This window comes from Pan troglodytes, chromosome 1, assembly GCF_028858775.2.
Source record: "Pan troglodytes isolate AG18354 chromosome 1, NHGRI_mPanTro3-v2.0_pri, whole genome shotgun sequence".
Classification (NCBI taxonomy): domain Eukaryota; kingdom Metazoa; phylum Chordata; class Mammalia; order Primates; family Hominidae; genus Pan; species Pan troglodytes.
The window spans coordinates 177955390-177982331 of record NC_072398.2 but is presented as its reverse complement, the minus strand read 5'-3'; the positions used below and the strand labels follow the sequence as shown (position 1 = coordinate 177982331).

General features: G+C 39.8%; 1 protein-coding gene across 2 annotated transcripts in view; it reads left to right on the top strand.

Moving 5' to 3' along the window:
• SCP2 (sterol carrier protein 2) overlaps window positions 1-26942 on the top strand; it is a 127722-nt gene that overhangs the window by 88251 nt on the left and 12529 nt on the right. Inside the window, exons 12-14 of one of the 2 annotated variants that reach the window (XM_513413.8) lie at window positions 2757-2910; window positions 15836-15938; window positions 26750-26879. In XM_513413.8, coding sequence (XP_513413.3) covers window positions 2757-2910; window positions 15836-15938; window positions 26750-26879 — 387 coding nt within the window. The remainder of the gene's footprint in view (window positions 1-2756; window positions 2911-15835; window positions 15939-26749; window positions 26880-26942) is intronic. The other variant, XM_016918530.4, reaches the window with a different exon arrangement.

Here is a 26942-nt window from a genome sequence, read left to right as displayed (position 1 = left end):
CCCCTCTCTACATAACCATTCCCCAGTTATTTCACTTCTAGATTATCTAGTTTTTCACTGTTATAACAGTATGATGAACAGATAGCTTTGTGTGTAAAACTTTCCCTACATTTGATTATTTCCATGGAATGGTTTTGAAGGCATTTTAAAGACTCTTCATAACTTTGTACATTGCTTTCCAAAAAGGTTGTCCTGGTTTAAACTTTGACCAGTTCTGTATAGAGGTGGCTATCTTACCATAGTTTCCCCTGCATTGATTATTCCCATTTTTAAATATTCTTACCAATTTGATTGGTGTAAAATGGTATCTATTTGATTTTTATCAATGGCGAGATTGAGTATTTTCTCAAATAGTTGTAAATTGCATCTGTTCTTTTGTGAAGACAACTAGCAGCGTATCTAAGACCAGTTTGAATATTTTTTGTCATTTTTGTCTTACATATTCATTTATAAAGGCAGATTTCCAGTAAAACTGATTGCCCCCAAGTTTGGGTATAAATAGAGTCATTTCACTTTGACCTTCCTCATTAATTTCTAAAATGTTCACAATTCAAAAAGTTATTACCAGTTGTGGAGCTACCTTTTTTTTTTTTTTTTTTTGAGACAGGGTCTCGCCCTATAATCTTGCCCTGCTGGAGTGCAGTGGCATGATTATAGCTCACTGCAGCCTTGACTTCCTGGGCTCAGGCCATCCTCCTTCCTCAGCCTCTTGAGTAGCTAGGGCTACAGACATGTGTCCCCATGCCTGGCTGATTTAAAAAAATTTTATTTTTAGGCCGGGTGCGGTGGCTCATGCCTGTAATCCCAGCACTTGGGGAGGCCAAGGTGGGCAGATCATGAGGTCAGGAGTTCAAGACCAGCCTGGCGAATATAGTGAAACCCCGTCTCTACTGAAAAAAAAAAAAAAAAAAAAAAAAAAAAAAAAAAAATTAGCTGGGAGTGGTGGCGTATGCCTGGAGTCCCAGCTACTTGGGAGGCTGAGGCAGGAGAATTGCTGGAACCTGGGAGGTGGAGGTTGCAGTGAGCCAAGATCGTGCCACTGCACTCTATCCTGGGCAACAGAGGAAGACTCTGTCTCAAACATAAATAAATAAATAAAATAAATTTATTTTTAGTAGAGATGAGGTCTTGCTATGTTGTCCACGCTGGGAGCTACCTATTTTTAAATAGTGTTTAAGATACATGGTCTGTAAATATATAGACACTGCTTAGAAATGAAAAGCAGCAGTTAAATTTCTTGGGGAAGTTGGGGTTTATACAGGAAATTGTCACAGGTACTCAGGAATTGGAAGTTGTGGCTGGGGATGTGTATGGAAGAATAGGCACTGTAAGTAGTAGACATGCAGACCGGTCTGCCCTGATAGAACATTCTTTTTTTTTTTTTTTTTTTTTTTGAGGGGAAGAAAAAGCAATTGTTTATTTTGATGGGTCTGGTTCTTAGGCAGATAAAGGTTTTGGGAGAGATGTTGAGGGGGGATATCAGAAAGACCTTGAGGCTTCTTCAGTTCAGCATGTCAAAGCGCCACATTCGGGTGTATTGGTCTCTTTCTTTTCTTTCTTCTTCTTATTATTTTTTTAGACAGCCTGGCTGTCTCATATTTTTAAAGTACTTTTAAAAAAGGAATTTTTTGGTGGTGTGAGATGTTTTGCTGGAGTGCAGTGGCATGATCACGGCTCACTGTAGGTTGGAACTCCTGGGCTCAAGTGATCCTCAGCCTCCGGAGTAGCTGGGTCTACGGGCTTGCGCCACTGCTTTTTTTTTTTTTTTTTTTTGAGACGGAGTCTTGCTCTGTCGCCCAGGCTGGAGTGCAGTGGCCCGATCTCAGCTCACTGCAAGCTCCGCCTCCCGGGTTCACGCCATTCTCCTGCCTCAGCCTCCCTAGTAGCTGGGACTAGAGGCGCCTGCCACCACGCCCGGCTAATTTTTTTTTTTTTTTTTTTTTTTTTGTATTTTTAGTAGAGACGGGGTTTCACCGTGTTAGCCAGGATGGTCTTGATCTCCTGACCTCGTGATCTGCCCTCCTCGGCCTCCCAAAGTGCTGGGATTACAGGCGTGAGCCACCGCGCCCGGCCCTGATAGAACATTCTTAACCCAGCTCTCCTTCAATAGCTGGTCCGATAGAAAGGCAAACAAATGTACATCTGGAGTCATGGGTTCTAACCTTACCTCTGAAATTAGCCTGCTTTGTAACCATTCACAGATTAACCTTTCTGTTTCTCAGTGTTTACATCAGTAAGTTCCTTTCAGCTCTAAACATCTTTGATTTTATTATTCAGGGGACAGAATGTTATCCTTTTGACTCCAGAACCTTTCTTGTGAGTAGCTGTGAATAGGTCTGGAAAACAACTCGTTGTTGGGAACTACTTGGAGGAAAATAATAGGAAAAATTTCCCATACCAGCTAAACTTTTTAGGGAATGTGAACTTCCAAATCCTTGTTTATTTTCTTTTAATACATTAAAAATGGTAAAATTAAATTATTTTTATGCCATTTTCCCTGGACTAGAGAATTGTAGATTCGGTGTTTTCTCTTTCAACATGCCAGAAAACGACAGGTTAAGTCGAAACAGTGCAGGAAAGAAATTTAGAGACAAAATAACTAGCTGCAAAACCCTTCGGTGTTTTAAGAGAAGTTACTATTTACACAAACGTGGCCTCGGCTTCATCAAATGCTTTAATTTAAAGTCACAAACATCCCTTTTCTGGCTTGAGAAAGCTGGTGGAAGCAGCTCAGTGCTCTGTGTTCGATTTGTTAGGTCTTGCTCAGTGTGCAGAACTCTGCTGGCAGCTGAGAGGGGAAGCCGGAAAGAGGCAAGTTCCTGGTGCAAAGGTGGCTCTGCAGCATAATTTAGGCATTGGAGGAGCTGTGGTTGTAACACTCTACAAGATGGGTTTTCCGGAAGCCGCCAGGTGAGTGACATTCAGAGTTTTGTGTGTCAATTAATCCTTCTGACTTTTCACATTGTTGATGTTTTACATGTAAAAATTTCTTATTTTATTGTCTTAGTATTTAAGGAAAAGTATCTCATTACATTGTTTTAAGAACATGGCTTTAAAAGTGGCCATCAGGTTTTAAATTTAACCAACTTTAGGTGAATTCTGTTGAAAAAGGACCCAGGATAGTCACGAGAGTACTGAACTAGAAGCCTGAGCTAGCTGGGTATGGGTCTCGGCCCTAGCAACCTAAGTTATTTAGGCAGGTCTCCTCATGGTCTTCCAGGCTTCTGAGGTGGTTTAGGGAGTCATTAAATGTGCTGATTGGATCTTTGCAAATTTGTATTTCCGAGTCCAGCTAATAAGCCCTCGTTGATGCTAGAATTCTTTTTGTCTCTTGCTGACTTTCTTCCTCTCCTTCAACTGCCCAGGCTCCTCAATTTGCAGGCACTTTCTTTCCCATCCCACTCAGGATCCCTCAACTCCCTTGCTTATCTCTCAGAGAAGTGTTCCTCCCCAGAGGAAAAAAGCGCCCCTCTTGTCAAAGGCTCAGCTTTCCTTGTTCCATACTTTTGTTTCCAGTCACTTTCTGTAACTTAGTTATCTTTCCATTGACTCCTTTTCTTCTGTCTGCATACATGTTCTGGTCTTCCCTTAGATCTCTTTTTCTCCTTGCCTTAATTGTTGTTGTTCATGATGAGCCTTTTATGTTGAGCCACCTTTATTTTTCCAAGCCGGAATACCTCACAGTCTAATTTTTACCTCACCACTGAGGTCAGTGTCAGGTAAGGCCACCAGGATCTAAATGAAATTGAATAACTTTGTCTTTATTTTCCCTATTTACTCTCTTTAACCCGGCTGTAGCTTTTGACATTAATTGGCTCCCTTTTTTCTTTTGAAATTCTTGGTAATTATTTAATCATTTATTCACACTTTTTGTTTCTCCAACAAAGGATATGAGACACACTTCTTTTTTTTATTATTATACTTTAAGTTGTAGGGTTCATGTGCACAACGTGCAGGTTTGTTGCATATGGATACATGGAGACACACTTCTTTTATTGAGTCTGTTTTATTCTTCTGTAAGCTCTTGGATCTCTTCTCTTGTCCTCTCCTCTTTCTCTGCCCAGAATATAATTTCTGTTGTAAAACTTATAATTTAAAGCCCGTCTCAAATACCATCTCTTTTTGAATATCCACAGCACTTTGTATGTTTTTGGGTACTATCTAGTTGGTTTGGTTGCACTGTATCCAGTTTTTAATTCCCTTTATTATATGAAATCCTTGAGGCCTAAGACTGTGACTTACATCTCTTGTTCCTGGAGTCTCTCATATGTTTATTGAATGGGAATAAAAAGTATTGAATCTTAAGTTTTTGTGGGTTTTTTTTCTTTTTTGAGACAGAGTCTTGTATGGTCCTCTAAATATATGGGGAAGGCAACATACTTTTTTCAAAATGCTGTAGAAGCTCAGAGGAAGAAATTATTATGAAGAAAGTAAATTTGAACTGAGATGACTAGGATTGCCCAACAGAAGTATAGGGGAAGGGCATTCCGAGTCTGTACATAGGTATAGAAATTTGAAAATACAAGGAGGTTTGACAAGTCGTTGTGCTGTGTGGGTACAGAGTAGATTATTTTGTGTGTGCCTGGGTAGAGGGACAAAGTGGGATTATGGTTTTGAAATGATTCAGATGCAATGCTCAGGAGTTTGGAATTTATCCTATAGAATATGGAAAGATATTCTTTAGCAAAAGATCATGTGACTATATTACACATTAGGTAGATCAGTCTGACATTACTTTGAGCTGGTGGTGGAGAGACCAGAGGCCAGGAATGCTTAGGAAGCTGTTGTAGGAGTGTGGAGGAGAAATGTTTAGTGTTGCAACACAGGCTGTGAACAATGAAGAGGAGAGGTCACATTTAAGGGCTGTGAACAACTACATTTAATTCACAATTAAACTTTAATTTACACCAGTTTTGAACATGAATATCAACTTTGTATTATAACATCCTATTCATTTTACGTAAGAGAGGAGCTTTTGTGCTACAGACTAAGAATAGGTATGTATTCTATATTCTGTTAAATAAAACCCCCTTTTAAAGCCCAACTTTGTTTTGTATTTCTTTTTTTAAAATTAAGGTATAATTTACGTACAGTAAAATTCATTCTTTGTATTATATTTCCACAAGTTTTGATAAACATACAGTCGTATTACTACCACCATAATCAAAATATAAAATAGTTTTATTGCCCAAAAATGTTCCTTGTGCACCTGTGTAGTCAACCCTTCTCCTTCTCTTCTAGCCTCTGGCAACCACTGATCTGTTTTCCACCCATGTAGTACTCCTTTTTGCAGAGTGTCATGTGAATGGAATCAAAAAGCCTTTGAGTCTGGCTTCTTTCACTTAGTATTACACATTTTAAAATTCATCCACGTTATTGTGTGTATCAGTAATTTGTCCCCTTTTATTGCTCAATAATATTCCATTGTATGGAAGTGTTAGTTGCTTACCCATTCTTTGGTTGAGGCATATTTGGATTATTCCCATTTTCTTTTTAATGGAAAACTAAGTTAGCTTGAAAGTTTAACCCAGTGGGTACTATTTGAAGATCCTAAGTCATATAAGAAGTTAAATTAGAAGTAAAAATTGTTTCTATATAATGATTACAACTGTATGCATGCCCATAAATAAAGACAACAAGAAGCAATACAGAAAAATGGTTAGAGAAAAATTGTTGGAGTAGTAGCATTGCAGGTGATTAACTTGTTCATATTTTCTTTTTTCTTTTCTTTTTTGAGACAGAGTTTGGCTCTTGTCACCCAGGCTGCAGTGCAATGGCACAATCTCGGCTCACTGCAACCTCCGCCTCCCAGGTGCAAGTGATTCTCTTGCCTCAGCCTCCCAAGTAGCTGGGATTACAAGTGCTCACTACCATGCCCGGCTTATTTTTCTATTTGTAGTAAAGACAGGGTTTCACCATGTTGACCAGGCTGGTCTTGAACTCCTGACCTCAGGTAATCCACCTGCCTCTGCCTCCCAAAGTGCTGAGATTACAGGCATGGACCACTGCGCCTGGCCTGAATTTCTTTTTCAATTAGAACCTGTTAGGTAGTTACAAACAAACAGGAAAAAATTCTAAGAATAATACAAGGAACTCCCTTATACCTTCTACCTAGATTTACCAATTGTTGACATTTTGCCCATTTGCTTTATCATTTTTCCTCTACATATATTTATATCTGTATACATTTTTTTCTTAACTATCTGAGAGAAAGGTGGAGTTGTTATGCTTCTTTATCCCTAAATATTTCGTGTGTAATTGTAGAAACAATGATATTCTTTTGCTTAACCACAGTAGTTATAAAACTCAAGAAACTTAACAGGGTTGGGCATGGTATCTCATGCCTGTAATCCCAGCACTTTGGGAGGCTGAGGTGAGTGGATGGCTTGCGGTCAGGAGTTTGAGACCAGCCTGGACAACATGGTGAAACCCCCTCTCTACTAAAAATCAAAAATTAGCCAGGCGTGGTAGCACATGCCTGTAGTCCCAGCTACTCAGGAGGCTGTGGCATGAGAATCGCTTGAGCCTGGGAGGCAGAGGTTGGGGTGAGCTGAGATCATGCCACTGAACTCCAGCCTGGGCAACAGAGCAAGACTCTGTTTCAAAAAAAAAAAAAGAAAAAAGAAAGACATGGATACAATACTATGAACTCATTCAAATAACATAGTCACAGTTCAACAACTGTCCCAATAATATATTTATAAAATATACTCTAAACTTTATTTTTTCTCCCTGTCAGGAGAAATCCCTAAAAATGCATTTAGCTGTCATGTCTCTTTAGTTTCCTTTAATGTGAAATGATCCCTCAGACTTTCTTTGTATTTCTTGACCATGATTTTTTTGAAGAGTGCAAGTATATTCTTTAATAGTAGAATGTTTCTCAGTTTGCAATTGCCTAATGTTTCCCCAAATTAGATTCAGATTATACATTTTTTGCAGCATGAAATTATGTTGTGTCCTTCTAGGTGCATCATATCTGGAGGTGCATGAGGTTGTTTAACCCATATTGGTGTTGTGTTAGCTTTAATCACTTAATGTGGCATCTACCATGTTTTCCTCTGAAAAGTTGCTGTTCTTTTCTTTGTAATTAATAAGTAATTTGTAGCAAGATGCTTTGAGATGATACCATTTTTTCTATACTTATTAACTGGCATTATTCTGTAAAGAAGAGCTTTCCCTTGTCTTCCATTTCAAAATTTATTCATATATTTATATATGTATGCATACAAACTCATGAATTCTTATTGTATTCACTGGGTTATAGTAAAGTGGTATCAATTATTTTGATTTTCAAAATGCCCCAGATTTGGCCAGTGGGAACCTGATCAAGTTGATTCATTTTTCCCTATGATTCCTTTTAGTAGTTCCTTACTTTCTGGCACAAGAAGATATTCCAGGCTCGTCCTGTGCTTTCCATGCCTCAGCCCTAGGATCAGTCATTTCTCTGAGTCCTGGTTCCTTTTAGTAGAGAATGGTATATGGAAACCACAAATGGCTGTTAGCTGTGTGCTTGTTATTATTACTTCTAGGCCTTTTCAGCAAGCGCAGTAGCACACACAAGCATTACTTTAGTTTTGTTTTAAAACAGATATTTAAGGAATGCACGCAATAATCTTAATGTGATGTATATCTGTTTCCATACTCATGTAGCCACCAGTTTGTTAGCAGTTAGAATGAGGAATTTATAAAACTAGTTAAATGTCACTTGTATGTGACAACTTTTTAAATTTTATAGACTAGAGTTACCGGAGACAGATTTTTGTTTTTTTGAGACAGAGTCTCCCTCTGTCATCTAGGCTGGAGCGCAGTGGCACATTCTCAGCTCACTGCAACTTCCACCTCCTGGATTCATGCAATTCTTGTGCCTAAGCCTCCTGAGTAGCTGGGATTACAGGTGCGTGCCACCATGCCTGGCTAATTTTTGTATTTTTAGTAGAGACGGAGTTTTGCCATGTTGTCCAGGCTGGTCTTGAACTCCTGAACTCAAGTGATCTGCCTGCCTCGGCCTCCCAAAGTGCTGGGATTACAGACGTGAGCCACCATGCCATGCCATCAGAGACAGTTTTGATCAGTGGGAAGAGTACCTTAATCAACTTTTTGATCACACTACTGGCTTTGAGCATATTAATTTAGCCTTTTCCTTATTTAGAAAATACTGAAAATATGTACTTTAGGGATCAGAAAATAACAAATTAAAAATATCTGCCACACATTGTAGTTGCTCAATAAACTTTTGGTTTTTTATTTCCCAGTGCATTTTCCTTTCTTCTTTCCTATTTCTCTAGTCGTGTCACTGGTTAAAGGTCAAAAATAGTTTTATTTTAGTTTAATTTAATTCAGTTTTATAGAGACAGGGTTTTGCTATGTTGCCCAGGCTGGTCTCAGACTCCTGGAGTCAAGCAGTCTGCCCACCTCAGCCTCCAGTAGTGCTGGGATTACAGCGCAGGCTGTGAGCCACTGCGCCCAGCCTGAAAATGGTTTTATTTATTAATTATAAATATTACTTAGGGGTGTAGGAAAAAAATGAACTTAAATTTTTAGTACAGTATGGGGAACATATCCAACTCATTGAAGCCCACAGCTTGGCCAAAGAGGATCTTATCATATCTCCCACCATACCTCTATGAGGTTTCTTTGTTTGTCTTCCAACTCTCAACTCTGTGGGCTGTATTTCTATGTGTGATGGACCCATGTGCCTGCTCTGAGGTCATGGGGAGTAGCTGATTACAAATGAACTTGATATTCCCTGAAACTTATGCGTACTGTACGACCGTCTCCAGTCAGAACAAACTGATTACTGGTTAAATTTTCGTTTTAGGGATGAAGGTTTGATTACAATGCAGGACTTTATAATCTTCCCAAACACTAAGAATAACAGCAACCACTTTTTTTTTTAGACAGAGTCTCACTCTGTCATCCAGGCTGGATTGCAGTGGTGTTATCATGGGTTACTGCAGCCTCGACCTCCCCAGGCTCAGATAATCTTCCCACCTCAGCCTCCTGAGTAGTTCGGACCACAGGCACGCACCGTCATGCCCAGCTAATTTTTGTATTTTTTTTGTAGAGGTGGGGTTTCACCATGTTGCCCAGGTTGGTCTTGAACTCTTGGGCTCAAGTGATCCACCTGCCTTGGCCTCCCAAAGTGCTGAGATGACAGGCATGAGCCACCATGCCTGGCCGTCAACCACTTTTTTTTTTTTTTTTTTTGAGATGGAGTCTTGCTCTGTCGCCCAGGCTGGAGTGCAGTCGCGCAATCTTGGCTCACTGCAGCCTTTGCCTCCCGGGTTCAAGCAATTCTCCTGCCTCAGCCTCTTGAGTAGCTGGGACTACAGGCACGCACCACCAGGCCTAGCTGGCTAATTTTTGTATTTTTAGTAGAGATGGGGTTTTCCATGTTGGCCAGGCTAGTCTTGAACTCCTGACCTCAAGTAATCCTCCCACCTTGGCCTCCCAAAGTGCTGGGATTACAGGCATGAGCCACCGAGCTCGGGCTTTTTCTTTCCTTTTCTTTTTCTTTTTTTTTTTTTGGGACAGAGTCTTGCCTTGTCACCCAGGCTGGAGTGCAGCGGTATGATCTCATCTCACTACAATCTCTGCCTCCTGGGTTCAAGCGATTCTTGTGCCTCAGACTCCTGAGTAGCTGGGACTACAGTCATAGGCCACCAGGCCCAGCTAATTTTTGTATTTTTAGAAGAGACGGTGTTTTGCCATTTTTTCCAGGCTGGTCTTGAACTCCTGGCCTCATGTGATCCACCTGCCTTGGACTCCCAAAGTGCTGGGATTACAGGCATGAGCCACCATGCCCGGCCTCATCAACCATTTTTTAAAAATTATTTCAGATAACTTTATTAAGACCTAATTCACATGCCCACAATTCACGCATTTTAAGTGTACGTTCAGTGGTTTTTAGCATATCACAAAGTTGTGCAGTCATTACTGCAATTAATCTTAGAATGTTTTCGTCACCTCAAGAGAAAGTGTGTACCCATTAGTAATCCCTCCTTGCAGTCTCTGGCAAACACTAGCCTACTTTCTGTCTCTATGGATTTGCCTGTTATGGACGTTGTATGTAAATGAAATCATACATTGTATGGCCTTTGGTGACTGGCTTCTTTCATTTAGCATAATGTTGTCAAGATTCATCCATGTTGTGGCATATATCAGTACTTGATTCCTTTATATGGCTGAAGGTTCCCATTTCTCCACATTCTGTCATTACTTCTTGTTACCTATCTTTTTAGTGTTAGTCATCCTAGTGGTTGTGTAGTGGTATTTCATTGTGCTTTGCATTTCCCTGATGACTATTGATGATCAGCATCTTTTCATGTTTATTGGCTATATGCATATCTTCTTTGGAGAAAAGCCTATTCAGATCCTTTGGCATTTGAAAATTGGGGTCTTTGTATTTTAATTATTGAGTTGTAAGATCTCTTTCACAATCACTTTTTTGAGGGCCTGGTATGTGCCAGGACCACACTAGGTGTTTCACATGTACTTCTTTGTTTAATCCTCATAAAAGTCCCACACATTAGGTATTTCTGTTTATAGATGAGATTGATGATCAGAGTTAAAATAACTTATCTAAGGAGAGAGAGCCTTGAGTGGTAGGAATCAAGGTTCTAGCTGAGTGCGGTGCTTCTGTTTTCCTGGCTACTCTGTGCTCTCAGTCTTTGACATTGTTGTAGCAGAGCCTGTTTTAGGCCTTAGAATGAAAATTTTCAAGAATCATAGAGGGAATTCATATGCTGAGTAGGATATTTGCTGGTTTTTATCTTCAAGTTTCCTTTCAATGTTTATATACTAGATTTATTCCAGGAAACATATATAAACCAAATTAAAAAAATAAAACCAATTGGAATTTAGTTTCTGATAAAAGAACTTTTTATGTAAAGAAATCATGAGGAACATCCTTTTGTGAATGTGAATACTCTCTGAGTTTAAGTTGATATATTCAGTTTTCTTAGAGCAGGGCACATATATAAATTTTAAGGAATGAGGGGTTTTCAGAAAACATTGATAAAACTTTACATATTAACTTTTAATCTGGATGAAAAGTTGGTTCATCACTAACTTCATGAACTTTTCAAAACAAGCAAGATAAAAGACACACCTGTGACCTTTGGGAACATGCAAGATGTGGCAAGTTTGGAAAAGGGCACAATGATGATTAAAAGTAACTGAAAAATTGGACCAATGAAATGAAATTGGCTTGTGGAGAACTAGCTGTGGCTACTTGATTTTAGGTCACATATTCAGACTTTTGACCAAGACGATATAGTGTACCATAGATAATTCTGCTCTGAATGGAACAGGAAGGAATTAGGAGTTAGGCAAGGGAGAATTCAGGGTAACTTCAGTTCCATTCAGTCACTGTTCACTAAATGCTTATGATTTGCTGGGAACTGGCAATACAGAGAATTTTTTTAAAGAAAAGGTATGGTATCTGCTCTTAAGCCGTTGACATTTAGTAGGGTTTCACAGAAAAGGAGTTTCCTGAAAGGGCTGGGTCTCGAAGGGAGAAATGGAGTTTGCTAAGATGGAGGTATTCTGGACCCAGGGAGCAGCAGTGGCAAAGGCATAGAGGTGTGAGGTGGCATTCTGTGCAACGAGTACTGCACAGAGTCTGCTTGCTGGAGATAAGGTTCCATTCCCTGTTCATATATTAATATGATTCCTCTAGTAGGCTCTCTTTTCAATTTAGACTCTCCACACCCTTCCTTTCACCCTCACTCTCTGCTGATTACTTTGCCTTATACTTTGTTGAGAAATAGAAGCCATTAAACCCAAACTTCCTCAACTTCCATCCAAGACCTACAGACCCACTACAGGAGAATTACACCCATCTGATCCTCTTTCTTCGCTTGAGTCTCCTCGTCCTGTCACAGGCCACAAGATTTTTCTCCTTCCATCTCCTTTTTCCAGGTTCCTTACCATCATCAGGCATACCTGTTCTGATTTGTTCATCTTAAAATGAAACCCAGCCTTTTTGAAAATCCTGACATGCTACAAGATGGATGATCCTTGAGAACATTATGCCAAGTGATATGTCAGTCACAAAAAGACAAATACTATATGATTCCACTTAGAATCATAGTACCTAGAGGTACCTAGAGTATTCAAAATTATAGAGACAGAAAGTAGAATGGTGGTTGCCAGGGGTTGGAAGCAGGGGGAAGTGAGGAGTTACTCTTTAATGGGTAGAGTTTCAGTTTTGCAAGATGAAAAGAGTTATGGAGATGAAAGGTGATGATGGTTGCACAACATTATGACTGTATTTAATACTACTAAACTGAACACTTAAATATGGTTAGGATGGTAAATTTTATGTGTATTTTAACATAATAAAAAATTGGAAAATAAAGTATTTTTTAAAAGTTATAGGACTCTCATATGCCCACATCCAGAAGGAAATGCTACATTTCTTTCTTTTTTTTTTTTTTTTTTGAGATGGAGTCTTGCTCTGTTGCCCAGGCTGGAGTGCAGTGGCATGATCTCTGCTCACTGCAACCTTTGTCTCCTGGGTTCAAGCGAATTCTCCTGCCTCAGACTCCCGAGTAGCTGAGTTTACAGGCGCACACCACAATGCCCGGCTAATTTTTGTATTTTTAGTAGAGACGGGGTTTCACTATGTTAGCCAGGCTGGTCTTGAACTCCTGACCTCAGGTGATCCACCTGCCTCGGCGTCCCAAAGTGCTGGGATTACAGGTGTGAGCTACCACGCCTGCCCAGAAAGGCTACATTTCTTTAAGAGATTAGTGAAAATAAAGATGTCATCTTTATCCCCCCCACCAAAAAACCCCACAACTCTTCCTTGATACCACCACATTCCTCTCCAGAGACCACCTCATTTTACTGTTCCACTAAAACTAATGTCTCAAAAGAGCCACGCTGTGTCTATTTCCCTCTTCAATTCACTCTTCAATTCACTATAATCTGACTTCCACCCTCCACTGAAAACTGCTTTTGTCAAGGTCAGGTCATCTGTACTCTCCATGTGCACATCTAGTGGATACTTGACCTTGTGGCAGCATTTGACAGTTTGCCCCTCCCTCCTGGAATCTTGCTCCCGGCAACTATGACACCATGCTCTTCTGGTTTTCCTCTTGCATCACTGGCTGCTGCTTTCCCTTCTGTCCCTGACTCTGAGTAATGGAGGTCTAAAGGGCATTCTGCTGGGCTCTCTTGTTTCTCTATAATTCTCTTACAGTCCCTGCCCAGGGATTTAAATGCTTTCACTATGCTGATGATTTCTCCATTTTATCTCTAGCTGGCCCTCTCCACTGAGCTCCAGACTCTCATATCCATGGCTTTCTTGTTTTATAAAATAGTATACTTACTGTGCCTTAAACAGAACTTGGATCCCCTCTATTCCCACTACATTCCTCCTTGTCCTCGTAATGGCCTCTCCATCACCCAGTTATTCAGGCCAAATGCCTGGATAATCCTTGCCCTTTCCTCTTTGTATCTCTCTCACCCCCACAGCAAGGCTTGTGGATTCCACTTCTATTTTGAATCTATTCCCACTCTCTATCTACTGGCAGACTGCCTCTGTAGTCCAGGCCACCATCACCTCCTATCTGGATTATTCCAACAGCCTCCTAACTAGTGCCCACTCCTCTTGCTCCTCTCTCCATCGTCATTCATTCAGCACACTGTTGTAAGAATAATCACAAATCAAACAATTTCACTTCCATGTTATCATTTCTATGGATTTCCAAATTCCCTACTTTGGCCTGCCTGCATCATCATTTGGCCTGCCTAGTTCTCCAATTTCATTTCATGTCACTCTCCCCACACCTACTGTATTATAGAGACTCTGGTCTTATTTGACTTTCTTTTAACATACTCCTTTCTCCCCCAGGATCTTTGCAGTTTCCTCTTTGAATGGCTAGCTCCTTTTCTTCCTTTAATAAGGTCTTAGAGGTCATTCCTTGACTGTCCTTCCTAAAGTAGGTTCCTTTTTTTTAAATTTAAAATTATTTTTTATTGATGCATAACTGATGTACATAGTCTCAGGGTACAAGTAATAATTTGATACATTCATGTAATTTGTGAAAATCAAATCAGTATACTTGGGATATCCATCACCTTAAATATTTGTCTTTTCTTTATTCTAGGAACATTTGAATTATTCTCTTTTGATTATTCTCTTTTTGCTATTTAGAAATGTAAATGTATAGTAAACTATAGTCACCCTACTCCTGTTTCAAAGTACTTGGTACAGTTTGCAGTTATTTTGTGTTTACTTCTTTTTCTCCTCCACTGGAAGAATATAAACTAAGTGAGTGCAAGGACTGGGTCTGATCTGTTCACTATCATATCCCCAGTGTTTTGAAATGTCTTGCTTGGCATGTAGCAAGAAGTCATTAAATATTTATGAAACGAGGCCAGGCACAGTGGCTCACATCTGTAATCTCAGCACCTTGGGAGGCCAATGTGGGAGGATCGATTGAGCCCAGGAGTTTGAGACCAGCCTGGGCAACATAACAAGGCCCCTGTCTCTACAAAAAATTTGAAAAATTAGCTGGGCATGGTGGCATGCGCCTATAGTCCCAGCTTACTTGGGAGGCTGAGGCAAGATTGCCTGAGACCAGGAGTTCGAGGTTACAGTGAGCTGTGACTGGACCACTGCACCCCAGCCTGGGCGACAGAGCCCCTGTGGGAGAGAGAGAGAGAGAGAAAAAAAGTATGAAATAATAGAAGGAAAAGGGAAAGAGGAAGGAGAAATGGATTGGAGGACTGCAGGGAGACATACATGAGAGGAGAGGGGAAGAAAAAGACAGATGCTTATTGAACAACCGCTGCACTTTTTTTTTTTTTTTTTTGACAGGATCTCACTCTGTCACCCAGGCTGGGGTGCAGTGGTGTGATCATAGCTCACTGCAGCCTCTATCTCCCAGGCTCAGGTGATCCTTCCACTTTAGCCTCCTGAGTAGCTAGGACTACAGACACATGCCACCATAATAGGTTAATAAATAACTTATTTATTTAGAAATGGTCTGGTTCCATCACCCAGGCTCAAGCAATCCTTCCATCTCAGCCTCCTGAGTAGCTGGGACTACAGGCACGCACCACCACACCAGGCCAATTTTTGTGTTTTTTATAGAGACGGGGTTTCAACATGTTGCCCAGGCTGGTCTCGAACTCCTGAGCTCAAGCGATCTGTCCGCCTTGGCCTCCCAAAGTGTAGGATTACAGGTGTGAGCCACTGTGCCTGGCTAACTATATTATTTATTTTTTTGTTTGTAAATTGTCTCCTCCACTAGCATGTAAGATTCATGAGGGTAGCTTCTTTGGTTTACTGTATTTTCAAGAAAAACTTCTAGCTCCTAATGAGCTGATTATGTGTTGAAAAAATGAGAAGAAGAGCTTAATTGTTTCTTTGTTTATGACGGAGTTTCACTCTTGTTGCCCAGCATGGAGTGCAATGGTGCCATCTCGGCTCACTGCAACCTCCGCCTCCTAGGTTCAAGCGATTCTCCTACCTCAGCCTCCTGAGTTGCTGGGATTACAGGCATGCGCCATCATGCCCAGCTAATTTTTGTATTTTTAGTAGATACGGGGTTTCTCCATGGTGGCCAGGCTGGTCTCGAACTCCCGACTACAGGTGATTCACTCGCCTCGGCCTCCCAAAGTGCAGGGACTATAGGCATTGAGCCATCGCGCCCGGCCAAGCTTAATTATTTTATATGCTTACTAAAGATTTCCTTTGGATAAGATTTGCAACATCTCTGTTCTTAGGGTTTTTGAAAATTTTGAAAATTACTATTTTATAAATGTTGAAAAACCTAGTACCTATGTGACTCCATGAATTGAAACGGTTTCTTTTCCCCAGTTCTTTTAGAACTCATCAAATTGAAGCTGTTCCAACCAGCTCTGCAAGTGATGGATTTAAGGCAAATCTTGTTTTTAAGGAGATTGAGAAGAAACTTGAAGAGGTAAGATTTATGTAAAATATTGCCAGGAAGGACCTTGAGGCTAGAGGAAGCAGACACAGGTTTCAGGTGTTGCCACGAGGTGGTACAATTGAAAATTTATATCATGTTGTCAACTATTGAGTGTAGTTAGATTTCTGAGTGTCTATTAAGGCTTCCTTGTAATTCTAAAAGGAATGCATTTCAGAAATGTATGAATCTCCAGATTTGAGCTAAAGAACTATAATAAATACTGTTAAAATTGTCACTCTTTTCTAGGTCCTCTTTGTCAGAGGGTCATTCAGTCATGGGCAAAGTTCAAATATAAAGGGATTCTAATTTATTTTGCTGTAATTTCCTTTGAATTAAAAAGGTCTTACTTAAAATCATTTCAAAGAATAATATTTAAAATGAGCCTTTTTTGTATATATATCAAAATTCTTTGTAAAAAGAAATTGTGTTTTGATTTCTTAAAGTAGTTAAAAAATTTTTTTGTTTTAAAAATGATGTTAATTTAAAAAATTTATACTATACAGAAATATATGTTTATGAATAGTATAAATTTTATACTATACTTTTGTTTTAACCTTTTAAACAAAAGTTTAAAATCTCCCCAAATTCTGCCACTCAGAGTTTACTGAAATGTTAACAGTGGTTAACATTCTTTCAGACATCTTTCTCTGTGTATATTAACTTACAGTTTTAACCTAGGGTCAAAAAAACCTGTTGTTTTTTGTTTTGTTTTGTTCTGAGACAGTGTCTTGCTCTGTCGCCCAGGCTGGAGTGCAGTGGTATGATCTTGGGTCACTGCAACCTTCACCTCCCAGGTTCAAGTGATTCTTGTTCCTCTGCCTCCTGAGTAGCTGGGATTACAGGCACCCACCACCACGCCAGGCTAATTTTTGTATTTTTAGTAGAGACAGGGTTTCACCATGTTGGTCAGGCTGGTCTTGAACTCCTGACCTCAAGTGACCCACCCGCCTTGGCCTCCCAAAGTGCTAGGATTACAGGGGTGAGCCACCGTGCCCACCACAACACCTGTTGTTTTTTATTATACTATATATGCGGATCTATGTTTATATACAATAATTAGTTCTTGATAGGTAATAATCATACTAAGGCAATCTAAAAATAACTCTCCAGAAAGAAAGTTATTCTCTTCAGGCAAAATTGATATTTATTTCATTGTTTTAAACTTAGAAGAATCTTGGGATCTCTTTCTGTTTTTTTTTTTTTTTGAAACAGAGTCTCACTTTGTCACCCAGAATGGAGTGCAGTGGCATGATCACGGCTCACTGCAGCCTTGAGCCCCTGGGCTCAAGTGATCCTTTCACCTTGGCCCCTCAAAGTGTTGGGATTACAGGTGTGAGCCTCTGCCTGGATGTATTTCATTACGGATTTCAGATCTGAGACCATATAAGGCATGGTTACAGCCATAATCACAATGCAAATTACACATCTATTAAGGTGATCAAAGTGGGCTGGAATAAATAGAATGTTTAAACTGTATTTCACTCACATTAGAGCCATGGTGTGAAAGACAAACATTGTTCTTATCTCATAACCCTTATTGTAGGCCAGAGGACTACTTAATATCTGAGATGATTGCACTGTGGATGGGAATACAGGTGATATAACTGATGTGTCTTGTGAAAGAACCCAGTATTCCCAGGACTTTCATTATAATCTACAACCGTCCTGAGGGAGAGCAGGGCCAGGCATTGGCCTAGAAGCTGCAGACCTGTCCTGCAACCATCTTGGGATGCATCCACATGGGGCTACCTGTTTTATAACCTATGTTTTTCTTTTGACAGTATGTTCCATGGCCATAAATCTAAATCTTTACCCCCTTTTTTTTTTTTGAAACAAAGTCTCACTCTGTCACCCAGGCTGGAGTGCAGTGGCGCGATCTTGGCTCACTGCAACCTCCACCTCCCGGGTTCAAGCGATTCTCGTGCCTCAGCCTCCTGAGTAGCTGGCATTACAGGCACGTGCCACCACACCCAGCTAATTTTTGTATTTTTAGTAGAGATGGGGTTTCACCATATTTGCCAGGATGGTCTCTTATCTCCTGACCTCGTCATCTTCCCGCCTTGGCCTCCCAAAGTGCTGGGATTACAGGCATGAGCCATCGTGCCCGGCCGTTTACCCTCATTTTTAATACATAGTATGTATTCATATGTATTTGTCAAAATTTAAGTAGCTTCCTGTGATGAATATCAGGTTGTATTTAACATTTTCAAGTAAAACAGTGCTGTAATAAATTTCCTGTTGCACTCATATTTAAGTATTTAAGCTATGATCAATTTAATATAAATAAAGGAGGAAAATTGTCGGGTGGTTGGCTATGTGCATTTTGTATGTTGATACATATTGCCAAACTACCCACCAGAAAGAGAGTACTAACTTACAAACATTACCAATTCATGAGAGTGACTATTTTTTCCTTTTAAAACATTTATTTATTTTTATTTTTGTAAAGATGGGGTCTTGCTATGTTGGAGACTAACTATTTTTACTTCACACCTCTGATACTATGTTGGCTGGTTTTTAAAAAAATCTCTGGGCTGGGCACAGTGGCTCACCCCTGTAATCCCAGCATTATGGAAGGCTGAGGCGGGTGGATCACTTGATGTCAGGAGTTCAAGACCAACCTGGCCAACATAGCAAAACCCTGTCTCTACTAAAAATATAAAAATTAGCCAGGCATGATGGCGCAGTCCCAGATAGCTGTAGTCCCAGCTACTAGAGAGGCTGAGGCAGGAGAATCGCTTGAACCTGGAAGGCAGAGGTTGCAGTGAGCCAAGATCACGCCACTGTACTCCAGCCTGGGTGACAGAGCGAGACTCCACCTCAAAAAAATTAAAAAAAAAAAAAAAAAAGGCTTTGCCAACCTAGTAGGAAAAAATATCTCATTGTTTCTTGAACTTCTTTCATTTCAAGTGTTCCTATAAAATGAAGTTGCACTCTATAAAGTCTCGGCTTAAAAGTTTTGGTTTTTAAAAATGCTGCCAATATATTCCTGCAGAGGAACACATAGGATAGTGGTGTCTGACGAGTTGCTTCATTTATTTCAACCCTATTCCATCTAAAAAAAAATCAACTAAATTAATGTAGAGATTATCTACTATGAAGTATGAGATATGGCAGTATATCAGTCATTGAATACTTCATTACTGGGATTTACAAATTAGTGTGGTTTTTATTTTACAGTATTCTTTTAGCTTTGCAAATGTATGCCTCTTGCTCCATTTTAATTCTTTTCTCTATAACCTCCCTACCAACCTTGTTCCCTTGTTTCTTTCTCCTTCCCACGATTGTCAGTTTCCTAAGTGTTTGCAGCACTAGAAAGTAAAAGTCTTGGAATCTTTTGTCAATTCATGCATTTTCTGCATTAGCAAAGGCAGCCTGGCAAAAGATTTTATTTCCACTTTTGTCTTTGTTAGCAATTCTCCATTGCCCTTCTTTGAATTCTGTCTTAATTTTTTGTCCCTATTAAGTTTGCCACAGGACCTACTCCTTAACCTTTTGCCTACTCAGAAAGAAGTACTTTTCTTCAAGCAAGGAGGCACTCAGAACTTTCTCAGTACTAATGATCTCCAATTTCACAACTGTATTTTATTTTCCCTTTAAACTCTTTCTCCTCATCAGTTTCCTTACCCTCTCTCACTCCCACTTCAATTGAAAATGTTTTATTGTCGAAGGGATGTGATTTTATAAGAGGATCAGTTGTTTCTGAAAAGTAGCAGCAAGTGCAGATTATTCTCTATCTATTTTAAGGAGGTGGGAGGAGAAGTAGTAAGGTTATAGGAATTTCTCTTCAAGTATGCAGGTAGAATTTCTAAATGTTTGCTGGTGTTTTCCTGCTGTAACTTGTTGGTGTCTGCACATAGCTGTATTCCTGAGGCACTGTGCAAGCAGATGGCATGGATGCACCTGGAAATAGTCATTCATGGGCCACTGGCCCTAGAGAAAGCCTTCCTCTCAGGTGGCCTAGCACACTATTAACCCCCTCTCCTATATTATTTCTACAGAACTTTGAGAGAGAAAAGATTTTAAGGAATGTGAAGAAGACTTTGAACTTTCTTCATTTTATGGTGCCAGATACAGCTCTGCTGTCATCGGCTAAAGTTTAGAAATGTTGATGTGACCTACAGTTTCAGTGTGGTATGGTCAAATGGAAGTAGCATTGAATTTGGGATTAAAGCAACCTGGGATTGAGTTCTGGTTATACTACCCACTAGCCATATGTCCCTGCCTCACAGGGAACACAGAGTTTAGTGGGAAGAGAGACATGGAAAAATATTTCCAGAAAAAAGCAACATGGGTTTATGTGCAGAGGGCCATCAAAATATCTGGAGATAGAGACTCCTTCCCAAAAGAGTTAGCATGTGAGCTGAGATTTGAATGATGAGGTCAGGGGTGGGAGTAGAGGCTAGGAAGAAGTGAGTGTCCTGGGATGGGGTATGAGTAAGGGCATGGAGGCATACAAGCACTTGGCACGTAAGTTCATGGAATTCAACATGTTCACGGAATTCAGAGATGAAGAGGAAGAGAAAGTGGCTGGAGATAAGAACAGACAAATATCCTTCGGATCATGAAGACTCTAGGATAATATGTAAAGACAGACTTCATGCTGTTGGCTGTGGGGAGCCACTAAGAAGTTCAAGCCTGAGAGTGTCAGATGGATATGTTAGTGTTAGATGGACTACTTGGCAGCAGTATAGAGGAGAAGCATTCTTAATCTTTATAAGCCTCAATTGCTTTTTCTGCTTAATGAGCTAATACTAATGTCTGCCCAACTATTTGTATGGTTTTGTGATTATTAAAGAAATTATATATGCAAAAGTATTAAAAACTTGAAGGGCCCTCAAAATATTAGTATTGTTAGTAGTTTTTTTCTACAGTTAACTTAAAATAATTTAAGTGAGCTCTTTTAAGGGAAGCCAACATAAGAGAATTTCTTTTTCACTTAAAAGAAAAACCTGACAGTCATTTTGGTTTCTTGGTTTAAGTAGAAAATATTGGTAGTTAATTTCAGGATACTTACATGTAAGAGATGCCGCCATGACTATTGAGATAAGTAGTCCCTGACTAAATATTTTAGGACTACTTATTAAAACTAAACATTTTAGGACTACTTATTAAAACTAAATATTTTAGGACAAAACAAAATATTTAGTCCTAAGACCCATGTCCAAGATTCCAGGTGGCTCTCAGGGAATGTACCTATATGTAAGAAAAAGGTTGACATACCGGGCACAGTGGCTCACGCCTGTAATCCCAGCACTTTGGAAGGCCGAGGTGGGTGGATCACTTGAGGCCAGGACTTCAAGACCAGCCTGGCCAACATGGTGAAACCCCATCTCTACCAAAAATACAAAAAAATTAGCTGTGTGTGGTAGCGTGTGCCTGTAATCCCAGCTACTTGGGAGGCTGAGGCAGGATAATCACTTGAACCGAGGAGGCAGACATTGCAGTGAGCCGAGATTGCACCACAGCACTCCAGCAGCCTGGGAGACAGAGCCAAAAAAAAGGTTGACACACCCAGTAGGATGACTAAAATAAAAAAGACAATAACAATTGTTTGTGAGGATGTGGAGAAATTGGAAACCCTCATTAATTGCTGGTAGCATTGTGACATGATGTAGCCACTTTGGGAGTGCCTTAAAAAATTAAACATCACCTTATGACCCAGCAATTACACTTCTAGATATGTAACCAAAAGAAATTAGGAGCCTATGTTCACACGAAAACTTGTACACAAATGTCTATAGCAGTATTATTCATAATAGGAAAAAATGAAAACAACCATCAGCTGCTGAATACATAAACAAAACATGTTACATCCATACAATGGAATATTATTTAGCTGTAGAAAGGATTGAAGGAGGCTGGGCATGGTGGCTCATGCCTGTAATCCCAGCACTTTGGGAGGCCGAGGTGGGTGGATCACTCGAGGTCAGGAGTTTGAGACCAGCCAGGCCAACATGGTAAAACCCCATCTCTACTAAAAACACCAAAATTTTTAGTACTTTTTTTTTGGCACGTGGTGGTGCGCGCCTGTAGTCTCAGCTACTTAGGAGGCAGAGGCAGGAGAATCACTTGAACCCGGGAGGAGGAGGTTGCAGTGAGTTGAAACATGCCACTGCACTCCAGCCTGGGTGACAGAGTGACTCCATTAAATAAAAAAAAAAGATTGAAAGACTGATCGATGTATGCATCAATGTGGATAAACCTTGAAAACATCATACTTAAGTGAAAGAAGCAGTCACAAATATATGATTTCATTTATATGAAATGTCCAGAATAAGCAAATCTATAGAGACAGGAAGTAGATTTGTGGTTGCCGGGGACTGAGGGGTGGAGGAGACAGGGAATGACTGCTAATGGGTATGAGTTTCTTTTGGGGTTAATGAGAATGCTCTAAAATTAGATAGTGGTTTTGGTTGTACAACCTTGAATATACTAAAACAACCACTGAATTGAATACAAGAGTGAATTTTATAGGATATAAATTATATCTCAATGCTGTTGTAAAACAAAACACAACAAAAAGAAATAGTGAACTTAGGCCAGGCTCTCTGCATACTTAGAAACAGAGGTTAGTATCTAATGTCAGTTTATGTAAATTCCTCAGGGGCAGTAATTATTTGAGTATTTCAGGTACTTATCAGAGTGCCTGAACATTGTAAACACTTAAGTCTTTCTTAAAATAATTAATATTATGAGGCCAGGCACGGTGGCTCACACCTGTAATCTCAGCACTTTGGGAGGCCGAGGCAGGCGGATCATGAGGTCAGGAGATTGAGACCATCCTGGCTAACACGGTGAAACCCCGTCTCTACTAAAAATACAAAAAATTAGCCAGGTGTGGTGGCGGGCACCTGTAGTCCCAGCTACTTGGGAGGCTGAGGCAGGAGAATGGCGTGAACCTGGGAGGCGGAGCTTGCAGTAAGCTGAGATCACGCCACTGCACTCCCAGCCTGGGTGACAGAGTGAGACTCTGTCTCGAAGCAAAAAAAAAAAAATTAATATGATACCAAAAGGAAGAATTTTGTGTATAAATTATTGCAGATATGTAAGGCTGAAATAAAGAAGATAGGAAATAAAAGCTATTAGAAATTAAAGAGAACTCAACAGGTAGCCAGTTCCAAAATAAACATTAAAAGATTAGTATATTTTCTATATGTTTGCAATAACTTGGCCATAAAATTTAATGCAAAGATGTGCTATTAACAAAAACAATATAAAATACCTAAGAATAAACTTATCAAGAAATGTACAGAAGTCTATGTTGGCAAAAAAAAGACAACATTTTCCCAAAGGACATTAAAGAAAAGGTGAAGATTTACTATATTCGTGGATGGGAAGACTTAATATTGTGAAGATACTACCTCTCTCCTAAACAGATCTATATATTTTATGTAACCCCATCCAACTCCAACAACATTTTGGGAGAAGAACTAAGTGATTATAACGTACATATAAAGGAAAATGTGTCCAAAAAAAAAATCCAAAATAGCCAAGAATATTTGGAAGAGAGGAATTATAATTGAGATTTGCTGTGTCAGAGTAAAGTGTATTATAAAGCTATAATATTGGCACAGAAATAGCAGCTAGATCATAGAATAAAACAACAACAACAAAATGCTAACATTCATTGAGTACTCTGTGTGTTGTGGGTATTTACATAATTCTCTTACAGCTCTATGAGGGTAGTTACTGTTTTATTCCCATTTAACAGATAAGATAACCGAGATTCATACAAAAATACAAAAAATTAGCCGGGCGTGGTAGCGGGCGCCTGTAGTCCCAGCTACTCGGGAGGCTGAGGCAGGAGAATGGCGTGAACCCGGGAGGCGGAGCTTGCAGTGAGCCGAGATCAGGCCACTGCACTCCAGCCTGGGCGACAGAGCGAGACTCCGTCTCAAAAAAAAAAAAAAGAAAACTGAGATTCAGAAAGTAACTTGGCTAACTTGTTGATAACAATCAACAGGATATTGGTTAAATAAATATGGTATACTTTTACAATTAAAGACTATATGTGACCATTTAAAATTATGTAGAATATTAGTGACACAGTAATTAGGATAATTATATTAAACAAAAAAGTAGATTATAAAACAATATGATCCCATTTAAGATATATATATAAAAGCTTTATATATAACATATATATACTATATTTTATTTAATCAATACCCTGTTAATTGTTATTCAGGCTTGTGCTAACTTCTGGCTCTTATCACAATGCTGTGAATAACATTCTCATATCTAAATATTTTTACAGAGCCTCATTTATTTAAGGGTAAATCCCTAGAATTAAACTTTGCTAATTAAGAACACCAAATCTAGGAATCAAAATAGGTTTGAATTCTTGCTCTTCCTTGTACGTCTACAAACCTAGCCAAGTTATTAGACCTTCTTGAATATATATATATAATAATATATATGTAGCATATATAAATCTTATATATATATATATCTTAAGTGGGATCATATTGTTTTGTAATCTACTTTTTCTGTTTAATATAATTAAACAGACCCCATTTAAGATACATATATATAATCTTTTCTGTTTAATATAATTAAACAGATTCCATTTAAAAGATATATATCTTAAATGAGATCATATTTTGTAATCTACTTTTTCTGTTTACAGAAAGATTTTCTTGTTTTTGGTACAAAACCCATTTTTTTTCTCTGCATATATATGTACCAAAAATGATTTTCTTTGAGTGATAAAGTTATGAATGATTTTGGCCGTGTGCAGTAGCTCACACCTGTAATCCTAGCACTTTGGGAGGCTGAGGTGGTGGATCACTTGAGGTCAGGAGTTCGAGACCAGCCTGGCCAACATAGTGAAACCCTGTCTCTACTAAAAATACGAAAAATTAGCATGGTGGCGTGTGCTGTAGTCCCAGCTACTCGGAAGGCTGAGGCAAGAGAATCACTCGAACCCAGGAGGCAGAGGTTGCAGTGAGGCAAGATCATGCTACTGCACTCCAGCCTGGGTGAGAGAGCAAGACTCTGTCTCAAAAAATAATAATAATAAAAAATGATGAATGATTTATATTTTCTTCTTCTTGCTTGCTGATATTTTCTAATTTTTCCACAGTGAAATAAATGTTCCTTCTCTAAAAAATTTTTTTCAATAAAATTATTAGGTTGCTCTTGTTTTTTTTAAACAAGTTGTGTGAGGTTGTTGTCCTCCTTTTGTTATTCACCCTGCCAGCTGGCTTAGCTGCTCCTCTGTGCTCCTGCAGTCCCCTGTGTTTCCCTTGATCGCAGCGTATTGTCATAGTGATCATAGCGTATTGACATTACTTACTTTTCTGACTCCTATCTCTATATCCTTGGTGCCTGTAACAATATTTGGCTCAATAAATGCTTCAGGAAGGAAAGGCTGGGAATGAAGGGAAAAAAAAGAGGACGGGAGGGAGAAGGGAAACCCCCTTGCAGAGATATAGGTCTGAGGTTTTTTTCTGTATTTAGGCCAGCTTCTTTCCCCGATGTCCAAAAGCAAGTGGTGGATTGTATATTACTCCTATAATTCTTTATACTGATAGAGAAAATGAGTTGAACAACAACAAAAAAGGCCTTGATTTCAGAACCACTTGTCTTTAAGTTCTGATTGCAAGGAACCAAAAATATACGTAAGGCTAGCTGTGGTGGCTAACCCCTGTATCCCAGCACTTTGAGAGGCTGAGGCAGGAGGATTGCTTGAGCCCAGGAGTTTGAGACCAGCCCGGGCAACATAGGGAGATCCTGTCTCTACATACACACACGCACACACACACACACACACACACACACACACACAGATCCAGATCCTGTGTCTATACACACACACATACACACACACACAGATCCAGATCCTGTCTCTATACACACACACACACACATTCAATTAACCAGTTGTGGTTGCACATGCTTGTAGTCCCAACTACTTGGGGGAGGCTGAAGTATAAGGATTGCTTGAGCACTGGAGATCGACCCTGCAGTGAGCCCTGATTGTGCCACTGCACTCCAGCCTGGGTGACAGAGTGAGACCTTGTCTCAAAAAAAAAGAAAAAAAACCTATATGTGTATATATATATAATTTATATGTGTTTTTATATATACCATTTATATGCTTATATATATATGTCATTTATATATGTGTGTGTACACACACACACACGGAGAAGGGCAGGTTGGGATCTCTACATTAAAGATGCCAGAGTGAATCTTTCCCAAATTATTGAAACATACGAGGGCTATTTTGGCAGAAAATGCTGCCCTGTCCCTCCTTCCCTTCCACCAGTTGTATCTAAAAAGCCCTTTTTGTTTTTTTTTGAGACAAGGTCTTGCTTTGTTGCCCAGGCTGGAGTGCAGTGGCATGATCATAGCTCACCATAACCTCAAACTCCTGGGCTCAAGTGATCCTCCCATTTCAGCCTCCTGAGTAGGTGGGACCACAGGCATGCACCACCATGCCTGGCTAATTTTTTTATTTTTAGTAGAGACCGGGTCTCACTATGTTGCCCAGGCTGGCCTCCAACTCTTGGGCTCAAGTAATCCCCCCACCTCTGCCTCCCAAAGTGCTGAGATTACAGGAATGAGCCACCATGGCTGGCTTAAAAAGCCATTTTTAATAAAAGACTTGGCAGATGTGGGAGTTGTTGCCTGCTTGCCTTTCAGACTTTTCTGGGTAAAAGATCATAAGGGACCTTGGGGACCGCTCCCTGGCCCGTATACTCATATCATGTATCTATTTAAACATGAATTTGCTTGAGGAGAAAGCCAGAGAAATGGACTTAATGTAACCCCAGTGTTATTTTTCTTTCCAGGAAGGGGAACAGTTTGTGAAGAAAATCGGTGGTATTTTTGCCTTCAAGGTGAAAGATGGCCCTGGGGGTAAAGAGGCCACCTGGGTGGTGGATGTGAAGAATGGCAAAGGATCAGTGCTTCCTAACTCAGGTTAGTTTGGGAATGACTTCATTCTAGGAGCACTGACGAGTTTACGAAGGCTGTCAGCTGGGA